Source organism: Sinocyclocheilus grahami, unplaced genomic scaffold, assembly GCF_001515645.1.
Source record: "Sinocyclocheilus grahami isolate Dianchi unplaced genomic scaffold, SAMN03320097.WGS_v1.1 scaffold131.1, whole genome shotgun sequence".
Lineage (NCBI taxonomy): Eukaryota > Metazoa > Chordata > Actinopteri > Cypriniformes > Cyprinidae > Sinocyclocheilus > Sinocyclocheilus grahami.
In genome coordinates this window covers 442379-453726 of record NW_015505310.1, presented here as the reverse complement: position 1 = coordinate 453726, position 11348 = coordinate 442379, and the positions used below count along the sequence as shown (strand labels likewise).

Sequence of the window (11348 nt, the reverse complement as noted above, 5' to 3'; positions counted from 1 at the left end):
TTATAGTATATGAAATAGTTGTTTTCTACCCTTTTAAAATTTATTACATTAAATTAATTGTAGTTATCTATTTTAATAATATGAATACATTTACATTTAGCAATCCAAATCAACAAAAGAGCAATATGCAAGTGCTATGACAAGTCTCAAATCAGTAGAACTTTTTTATATGTTAATTGTTCTAAAATAATAATTGTTGTATGTGCATGTGAGCACTGTATATTTTATTAATGATATAGAATTTATTTTGCCAACAGCCCTGTCATCCTCTAGAAGTTCAAAACTTTTTGCTTAATATTCTTCCTTTATTATGTGTCCTTGTTTTGACCACAGACTTTTATGTTATTTTGTCAGTAGAGATAATACTGTTAATCATCTCATGGGGCCCAGCATCAGCCATAAAACCATAATGCCTGGGATTATAGCCATATTGCTAATTTGCACTACTTTTTTTCATAGACCAACTAGGTTTAAGGTAACAGAATTTCACGGTCACATCAGCAGATAGTGGACATCTGTTTTTCTCGGGGAGCAGCATTGGTCTTTATGTGACTAGATTATCCATTCATTAAGGAGAATAGCACTGCAATGAGACCATTAAACTGGAGATGTTAAGAGACAACAGCTTGTCCCTAAGGATGTAATTTAATTCCAGATTGGGGCAGTAAAGCACCTAAATACCTGCTGGTCTTTGTTTTCCGATCAAAGTTGTTTGACTTGAGGGGATCGAGTAAGTGTTGGGTGGGATTTGGACAGGATGGAACGGTCCAGCGTGAGCCGTCCAACATGCCGCCATAAATTGGGGTCATGTCTCATGGGCTAATCAGATGTTCGCCAGACCTGAGAGAAGTTAACAGAAGATACAGAGGACCTTAGAGAGACAGAAAGAAAACATAAGGGCAGAAGAGAAGGAGCCGCACTCACTGAAGCCACTATGAGAGGTTTTCTCTGTCCTGCTCTGCTGCTGCTGCTGTGGGCTGTGTGTAGCGTGTCAGACGTGCAGGCTGATGTGAGGACAGTCAAGCTGTGCGGCCGAGAGTTCATCCGTGCCGTCGTCTACACGTGTGGCGGCTCTAGGTGGAGGAGGTTCAGCAGTCCGCAGGATATGGAAGGTGAGTTTGCTATAGCAGAGATTCATGCTAATTATGAAAACATAATGTGTCAAATGCTGGTGTCAGTGTTGGGCTTTAGAGCATATCTAATTGGTTTATAGTATATGAAATAAAGTTGTTTTCTACCCTTTTAAAATTTATTACATTAAATTAATTGTAGTTATCTATTTTAATAATATGAATACATTTACATTTAGCAATCCAAATCAACAAAAGAGCAATATGCAAGTGCTATGACAAGTCTCAAATCAGTAGAACTTTTTTATATGTTAATTGTTCTAAAATAATAATTGTTGTATGTGCATGTGAGCACTGTATATTTTATTAATGATATAGAATTTATTTTGCCAACAGCCCTGTAATCCTCTAGAAGTTCTGTTGATTCATTATTAATAGAATCTAGATTAAGAAGTTTAAAACAATAAAAAATTTTAGCAATTAAGACTATATAAAAAAAGAGAGATGGAAAGTATTTAATAATACTGAATAATATATAAATAAATATATTACAATACACCATATATATATATATATATATATATGGTGTATTGTAATATATTTATATAATAAACTGTTATATCTACATACACACACACACACACATATATATATATGGAATATAAACTATAAAACAATGAGAAAATACGTTCTCGTTTGAACAAGCATGACCAACTAGAATATTTTTTTTCTGTTTTTGTTTTCACTGTTTATTTGACATTTACATTTATATTTTTTTCTCTAAACACTGTTCTATAAGTTGCTATGAACCAAAAGTTTTTGCAAATAACCTATGATTGTATAAATATCTGTGCACCTCTTACTGTTTCTTACCCTTCAAGTCTGATGATATTCAATAGAGCACTGCTTTAATTATATCTGTGAGAACAAGTCTCCTCCAGTCAACAGATAAACAACATCTGGTGATATTACATTCCATTAGACTGACACAAGTTGAGTTTAAGCAGAAAAACTCCTGTGTTATTTTCTCCTGCCATCACATCACTTCAGACCTGATTATATGCGTTATAGACTTCAAAATATTAGTACAAATGTTAACTTTGTATTTTGTGTTTGTCATTACACAGGGTTTTTTAATGGAGATCTAAGCAGTGCTGAGGATCTTAGCGAGAGTCTGGGATCTGACCTGGCCAGGCGAGACCTGAACAATGTTTGTTGTCAGTTTGGCTGCAAGAAAAGTGACCTCACGTTGCTCTGCTGAGAAATGAAGCTGTGTTTTTCTATTTGTCTCACCATGTTTTCTTCCACATCGAGTCCAAATGAATATGAACACTTCTCAAGTGTACTCTAAATGTACAGTCAGTTGTAATTCATTTAACAGCTTAATTTGCCAGTAGATGATGCTAATTTACATAAAAAGCATGTCTAATTTGGGATTAGATAATTGTGCTACACTTGTACTCTAAGATGCACCATGTAAGAGGGTAAATATCAAGTCACCAACAGCAGTGAAACGGCATAATGAAGTGCACAGCAGTGATCATGCATTTAAAGTGTTTCATTCTTACTTGTATTTTGCAAACTTTCTCAATAAACATTATTGCATATGCATCAAAGGTGTTTATTTTCTCCCATAAATGCTGTTAAACCAATTTGGACCAAACTGAGTAATAATATATAACTATATTAAAATATTCTATATTCAATGATTAATTAAATAATATTATTACATAATGCAGACGAGCATTTCAGGCATAATATTTTAGAATAATATTGATAAACTTTAAACATAACACAATACATCCACTTATCAGGCTTATATGTTTTATTGTTTTGGAAAGAGCAAAGTAACCTCTCAGATCTTTGTTAACATTTTTTGTACAAACGCAGCTTGCACATGTTGCTGGGAAGAGATGATTTAGTTACCAGACAGTACACACACACACACACACACACACACTCGTACAAGCACACTCACAAACTCTCTCTCTTACACACTCACACACACACGTCTGGTTTGCTATCCTTGTGGGGACTCTCCACAGGCGTAATGGTTTTTCTACTGTACAGACCGTATATTCTATTGCCCTACACCAACCCTGCACCTAAACCTACCCCTCACAGGAAACTTTCTGCATTTTTAGATTATCAAAAAACTTCATTCTGTGTGATTTATTAGCTTGTTTACCCGTGGGGACCTCAATTTAGGTCCCCACCGTGACATGAGTCCCCATGAGTCTGTGTGTATTCAGGTTTAATTCCCCACCAGAATAGAAAAACAGGTACACACACACACACTAATGCAATTCAACATTCACACACAGCTCCACTTACATCTAAACTGACGTGAGTTTTCTCATTTCTATTGCGCATCTGAGTGACGTTTCACTTTAGACCATAGACATGATTAAGCACTACACAGAATTAAATTCATAGTTTTTTTTCCTTTCAGCTGACAGACTCCAAATTGTTCTTCGAAAAAACCCTTTAGCTACAGTGCTCAGAAAATACGCAATGCAGCGTTAACGGATGGCGACGCTCATCCACAACGTTAAATGTGGATGGAAACCTATGAATTACAAAGCACCAGTATATTCTTCTCCAAACCATCACGACGTCACTACATCAGACACTCAAAGATGTAACCAAAAATGTTTGTTCTTGACATTGAACATCTGGGAAGTTAAACACAGTGTTTTTTTTTTCCTTTTCCTTTTTTTTTTCCACAAGAAACAATATTTTTCACTTTATTCATAGATTTAAACATTTAAAAAATATGCAGCTTATTTTCTCTTAAAGGACAATTCTGGAGATACGCGTACAAACGAAAAGAAAAGAAAAAGCGATTTGGTCATTTAACCACTCAAGAACCTCGTCATCTCACAGAGACCGTTACCATTAGCAAAATAAAGATGTTCTGAAGCGCAGGGGCTCATGCTCAGGACACTCAATAACATGTGCTGTGGGGGAGTGGCTGGATACAAACACATCTGCGTGAATGATAAAAGAATTTACAATGTCCAAAGCTGACAATCCATGTTGAACTAATTAGTGCTGCTATACATAACACTGTAATAACATTAAGCGTGATGCATCTAGGTAGATACAGTATCATGTTTCGTTTTCTCTTTTAAATGTCACCCCCGACCCATATATAGCATCAATTTTCTGTTGCACTTGAGTTAAAAAAATGATATCTGAAATAAATGTAAAAATTATACCTCAGCATTATACTGTACACAGCTTACCCAACTACACAGATAACAAAAAGTCCAAAACTTCAAGGATCCTAAATTATGATACCATTCAAAGTCTATTCATATACAGTGTAACTTGTTTAGTTTTTTTTTTTAAATATATATATATAACAAATCATGAATAAATAAAAATAGACTGATATACTCTGATGTCTAACACGGTTCCTTTAGGAACAACAGAAAGGCTATTTAACAATACAAGAAAACACCAAACGTCCTTCAAGACATATATAATCAATTGAAAACGACTTTTCTGTTCTTTTGTGAGTCTATTGCAAGCAGGAGTCTATTTTTCAAACTGTGGCTTTCTAAAAACATAATTTCTATCGTTGTGCAATTAATGAACCTGACTGCACTGTGTAAATTAAAATGAGATATTCCTGAATACGCTTTTTAAAATACGCTTGAGCAACACCAAAATCCGATGCAGACCTCATACTACATGCAACAGTATAGCGCCATCTTGTGGCAGAGGCTCAGTCCTCTTATAGAACGTTCTAATTTGCTACCTTGTTCGAAAATGTGATACTTTTGACAAACTGAATGCATAGAGTAATAAAAACATCACATGTTCAGTATCACTTTTAGAGAAGGATACAGAGATTTCAGATTCAGGTAGGCACAGCCAATAACACGGGGGACAGAACCTTACGAACAAACCCAGGTCGTAATACAGATGTTGCAAAGTGAATACAGTTCACAAATATAAGAAGTACACCCTAAAACGGTCCACATTTTATAATGCAACTCATATAATACTGCTGGAGTGTGTGTGAGGTCCACCTGTATTGTACATCTACAAAGGTTTATCCATAAGGTCAGGCAGGGGTCATGTCCTGTGTTTTAAATATTCAGAATTGGTCCAAAATATGCAGACTTGCATGGTGTCGTTTAGTTGTCTGTCATGTATTTTCCTATGATAAAAGCACAAATACAATTTTATGTTTTGAATAAATGCAGCGTAAAGATTTCTAGGCCATTACTGATCAAAACAGATGTCGCTTGCATAACTCACCTGCTGCGAACCTCTTCTTGACGAGGGAAAAACGATATCCAAGGCCAACCAGCTCAATGTCACAGCCTGACAGAGTGCTGCCCTCACTGGTGAACTGCACTGCCACCGGAGTGGGTTTACTGGGACCCTCTGATAGCTGGAAACGGGCCAGCAGAGATCCCACACCTGAAGATAAAGAGAAGCAATTCATTTATTACAAGTGAATTATTATAAGTGTATATATACACACAAGAATGAACCATGAATCTGACCTCCATTCTCAGACTTCTGAGAAATATCTGGAATTTTCCATAAGATTCTCTGCTGTTCTGCATTCCTATAAGCAGAGCAATAAAAAATATTATATTATCTAGAAAGAAAGTAAAGAATGTTCAAATGCTCTTCTTCCACATCTAGTACTACTCATAGTATCATTTTTCAAACGCCCAAACTAAAGTACAATCATAATGCTTCATTCTCACAATGACAGTCTGATTTTTGTAGACTAGTAGTCCATTAATAGAAGAATCTAGTTCATCTCTCACCAGGCAGCTGGAGGAAGCACAGCCTGCAGTTTGCTGACACCTCCGTCCACAGGGATGAGGAACTGAACATTGTTGAGGGCAACAGGAGTGGTCATGGCACCACCGTTGTATTTGTAGTCTATCCTCAGATCAGTACTGGTGGGCTCACACCTCCAGCTCACTGCTAGATTTAGAGGAGTGGACTGTAGACCCTTCGGTAACACCTGAGGCAGATTTGATAATGAAGTGTTAATGACATGGCCTCGTTCTCATCAATCTCAAAAACAAGACTATGATTTAAATTAAATTCTAAAATTAATTCAATTAAGAATAACATTCAATTAATAATGATTAATACATTAATTATTAATTTATGAAATATTAAATCAATAATAAATAATGACAAATAATGTAATAATATAAAAATAAAAGAATTATTTTTTACATTAAATTATAAACAATTAATAAATTATTTAATAGATATTAAATTAATAATAAATAATTTCAAATTACGATTATTAATAAATTATGAATAAATAAAAGCGTTTTAATTTAAATTAAAATATATAATTACTAATGATTAATACATTCATTATTAATCATTTAATAAAAGAAATGCTCATTTTATTATTAATACAAAATATAAATCTTAATAAATAAAATAATACTTTGTTTTAAAGGGCATTTTTATTCACTCATATTAACCATTTCAGACCTTTACTAGGTCCCGAAGCTAAACCAACTAAGAACTACTTGCGTAAAATATGAAGCAAATACTAGACATAGATTTTCTAAAATCCAATGACTACAAGTGCTCTTATGTCTCTGTGATCAGTGTTGCTTTGAGGTTCTCACCTGATATTTCAGCATGTCTACATTGTAGTAAGTTGCTTGTGGTTTCTGTTCCGCCACCTTCTTTAAATGGGTCATCAGGTTTGGCATATTCACCCAGAACTCCTTTGAGTTGGGATTGGGCTGTGTGGTGTCACTGTAGGAAATTTGAAAGCGCATTCAATCTGCAAATCATACTCAAATAAAATAAAGAACTAGGCATTATCTGTTCTTCCTGTATCAACATGTACACCATTCAAAAGTTTGGGGTCAATATGTTTTTCTTATTACTTTATTCAGCAATTATGCACTAAATAAGAAATACTTCTTAAGCAGCAAATCAACATATTAGAATGATTTCTGGAGTGTGAGGCACTGAAGAAGGAGTAATGGCTGCTAAAAATTCAGCTTTGCCATGACAGGAATCAATTACATTTTCCAATTATTTTGAATTGTAATAATATTTCAAAATATTCACATTTTTACTGTATTTTTCATCAAATAATTGCAGCCTAGGTGAGCATATAATACTTTGTATTAGACCCAAAAGTCTAAAGCTTTTGCAAGATCAATAAATTATGGCATCCCCTCACTTCTCCTACATAAGTGTGGAGATCACATATAATTAGTCATACAGTATATGTGAGTCAGCCTCAGGAGTGATTCTGAAGTGAAATCTCACACTGAGATAATGCATAAAGTTATACTGAAGTATTACCATAAGTTACAATTCTCCATCCTTTACTAATCACTTTCATTACTAATTAGTCCATAAAAATGGATTCATAATACATTTCAGGCTAATGCATTATTTGTGTGACTAATAAAGAAATGTATACTTATCACTAGTCAACAAATATGATGAGGTCTATGTGAAGGTTCTGTTGTAGTCGATGTTAGATGAATGTTATTACCAGCACAGTAACTGAGGGTTAGGAAGGACGTGTTCCAGACGACTGTAGTTGGTTATGCTGAAGGTTAGCACAGCAGGCGAGGGGTTATTTGCAAAATGCCGTGTGATGCCTGCTGGGAAGGACAACACCATCTCTCCGGTGATCTTCACCACACACCTTAGAAAGTGACATTATTAGACACATACAGAAGTAAAGGTCTGGTGTGTAAAACAGTGTTAGAAACAAAGTGATCAATTAAACAAATTCATGGGGGCCTGTGAATCCGTGTATCATTTGATCATTAGTTTTTTTATTTAACATTGAAAGTAGAAAAATTTGAAAACGGCTCCTTTTTCGTGTTTTAGTTTTTTTCCGAAAAACGAAAAACAAGAATTCAGCTTAAATTTTAGTTTTTCGTTCTTGAATATTCGATTTCTACACGTGGGCGGGAATTAAACGCCCCTTTCTGCTGATTGGTCAGCCGAAGATCAAACCGTGCCACTGTATCATGCAGCAGAATAATAGTCCTCCGCTGCTGCAGATGTACGGATTAATAACCCATTTTATTGCAACTACATTTCATATTTTTCTCATCAAACAAACAGGCTAATGAATAGCTCGACATAACTCGTACCGGGGCAGAGTCTAGACAGGTCTAGACGCGTCTGTTTTGGAAAAAAACGAAAATACGAAAAAGGAGCCGGTTTCTAATTTTTCTACTTTCAATAATAAATAAAAAAACGAATGATCGAATGAAACACGGATTCCTGTGAGGCCACAGAACAAGTTTTTTATAATAAACCTGACATAACTAAAGAGATCAAAGACTGTATTAACAGGAAGAAACTGGCTTTTCGCAGTCATGATTGTCTTGGAGTAAGAGCTGTTCAGAAGGAGTTGAATGGATTACTAAGAGATGCCAGGAAGAAACAAAGAACTCCTGGAGAACAGGCTGAGTTTGTATAATCCTAAACAGCTGTGGGACTCTATGAAATCTATAACTAATATGCAGTCTTTCAGAAATACTGTTTCTATTTTTTCTATTCTATGACTTACAGAAAGTGAATGATTTAAATGATTTTTATCTAAGATTTGAGAAGCATGGGCATATCTCTGGGAATAGTATTGCTGTAAGGGATTTTTCTCCAGATATCATCAAAGATAAGTCATTGATTCATCCGAAACAGATTAATTTCTATTTTAAACATATCTGTTCAAAGAAATCAGCAGGCCCGGATGGAATTTCTCCCTATATTGTTAAATGTTGTGCAGATGAATTGACTCCAGCTTGGCTTCCAATATTTCAACAATCTTTGGATTCAGGTATTGTTCCCAGTTTGTGGAAAATAACATTGACTATACCTGTTCCTAAGATAGCTAGGCCTTTAGAGAACAATGATTTTAGACCGGTTGCATTAACATCTGTGATTATGAAATGTTTTCAAAAGTGTGCTGCATCTATGTTGAAAGCAGAGGTTGCTAGTAATCTAGATTCCTTACAGTTTGCCTATAGACAAGAGAGAGGAACTGAAGATGCTATTAACAGCATTATGCACTTGATTTTTGAAGCATTTAGAAGACCCTAAAGCTTATGCTCGGTTACTGTTTGTTGATTTTAGCTCCGCTTTTAACACGATTCAACCTCATTTGTTAATTGATAAGATGAAGCAGCTGAGTGTAAACCCATGTATTACTAAGTGGTCCTATTATTTTTTAATAGATAGAACTCAATGTGTAAAGGTAAACAATCTTCTTTCATATCAAAAGAGCAGTAGTACAGGTGTTCCACAAGGCTGCGTCAGTTCACCCATTCTTTTTTTCAAATTAATGCTTAAGTAGGCATTCACAAAATTGTATTTTTAAATATTCAGATGACACAGCCATACTAAGTCTACTCTATGTGCATGACAATATTAGCACTATTTACCAGTCAGAAATAAGTCAGTTTGTTGACTGGTGTGATAAAAATGAGCTAATAATAAATACAAAGAAAACGGAAGAGATTGTATTTGATCCAAAATGTATAGGTGACCATCGCCAAGTGGTTATACATGATCATAATATTATTCAGTCACAGACCTATAAGTATTTGGGCGTTTACATAGATAGTTCACTTACATGGAAAACACACATTGAATGGGTTTGCACTTGACTACAACAGAGATTGTATTTATTATGTAGGTTCCGTCTCTATGGAGTAAACAAGAATCTTATGCTGCTGTTTTATAAAGCTGTTTTATAAAGTATTTTTAGGTATGGTATCACAGTGTGGTTTGGTAACCTATCAGTACAGTTTAAATCTAAGTTGATGCACCTGTTATTGACAGCATGGAGAATTGTTGGGCATGATGAACATTTTAACCTTCAAGATTTATATGAGGAATGTGTTCTTAATCAGGTAGAGAGGATTCTTGGTGATCAAACTCATTTCTTGTATTTACAATATGAACTACTTCCCTCTGGTAGAAGATATAGAATCTCAATGTGTAAGTTAAATCGATATAAGAATTCCTTTAATTTATTGCATGTCTGCAGCAACATGTAGTCCATAACAATTTTCCTCTTGAGGACAATAAAGTATACTAATACTACTATCAGCAAATAAGACAGAAAAACAGATGTATAGACAGCAAAGATTAATAGAGAGAGGGAGAGAGATGACAGGTAAATAAAGTTTCAAATTAAGGAACTGTCTGAAACAGCTGTGAAACATTCAAGTATTTACATACTTTATGAGGCTTACATTGCAAAGTCATAAGAATACTTATACTTAATGTACATCATATACTTGTACATTAATTTAAATTAAGTCATATACTTGTACATTAATTTAACTTAATATAATCTGAATGTGGTGTGTGTATATGTATGTATATATATATATATATATATATATATATATACTGTATATGTATGTATGTATATTAGGGATGCACCGATGCCGATACTGGTATCGGTATCGGGCCTGATACTGAGCTTCTGTACTCGTACTCATACTCGTTAAAATGCCCCGATACCAAACGCCGATACCACACAGCATGTGATAAGCGCTATATTCAGACAAAGAAACACAGACAACAGAATGGCGTTATAAGAGATTAAGGATGTCTACGAAGTATATGTATGCAATGAACATAACGTTAAACATTCAGTATTAACGCCTGTATAGCTGATGTGTGCAAGCTGATAAAGCACACTGAGTGGATTGAGCGCGCGAGCTTGTCGAGTGAATATACCTTTCTCACAGACATCACTGGAAAGTTTGTAATTCGGTCGGATATGTCAAAAACAAGTAAGTAAAACAATGCACAAGTTACTTAACGGTATGGAGAGAGAGAGAGAGAGAGAGTGAGCGCGCGCACTTCTGTTGTGTGATCTTTGATGTTCGCTCACTTAGCACACGCATCATTTGGATTAAAACTAAATCGTAAAAATAAGACCATTTATAGGGGCATTCACTATAAACATAATTTATTTTTAACCTTGGGCATACGACTTTCTGGTGAAAGTGAATCTAACAGCCTGTGTGAAATGCGCTAGGCTGTACTATTCTGCATCAGTACAAATACCTGTGCGCATTGCGCGTGTTTTGCTTGCTTGAGTGTTTCTGCATTATATGAGTGGCTTTGGAATATAAATCGCAGCACGTTTCAGATGAAAAAACGTGACTTCTATTTCTGAAAATATCAGTTAGGAGATTTATAGCGAGTGGTTCCCTGCATTATTACAGCAAAGCGCATGATTACAGTACTAAGCCGCTGCAATGGAGCAGCTCTAAT

At 35.0% G+C, this 11348-nt stretch overlaps 2 protein-coding genes across 2 annotated transcripts in view; one reads left to right on the top strand and one right to left on the bottom strand.

Moving 5' to 3' along the window:
• The first annotated feature begins 934 nt into the window (after positions 1 to 934).
• On the top strand, positions 935 to 2331 carry insl5a (insulin-like 5a). The gene is made up of 2 exons (XM_016279566.1): positions 935 to 1112; positions 2198 to 2331. Exons 1-2 carry the CDS (start codon positions 935 to 937, stop codon positions 2329 to 2331), a joined length of 312 nt encoding a protein of 103 aa, XP_016135052.1.
• A 2827-nt stretch (positions 2332 to 5158) lies between these two features.
• LOC107590664 (SH3-containing GRB2-like protein 3-interacting protein 1) overlaps positions 5159 to 11348 on the bottom strand; it is a 76624-nt gene continuing 70434 nt past the window's right edge. Inside the window, exons 18-23 of the mRNA XM_016279565.1 lie at positions 7591 to 7751; positions 6701 to 6833; positions 5867 to 6069; positions 5594 to 5658; positions 5343 to 5507; positions 5159 to 5241 (exon numbers count right to left, since the gene is read on the bottom strand). Coding sequence (XP_016135051.1) covers positions 5219 to 5241; positions 5343 to 5507; positions 5594 to 5658; positions 5867 to 6069; positions 6701 to 6833; positions 7591 to 7751 — 750 coding nt within the window. The 3' untranslated portion in view covers positions 5159 to 5218. The remainder of the gene's footprint in view (positions 5242 to 5342; positions 5508 to 5593; positions 5659 to 5866; positions 6070 to 6700; positions 6834 to 7590; positions 7752 to 11348) is intronic.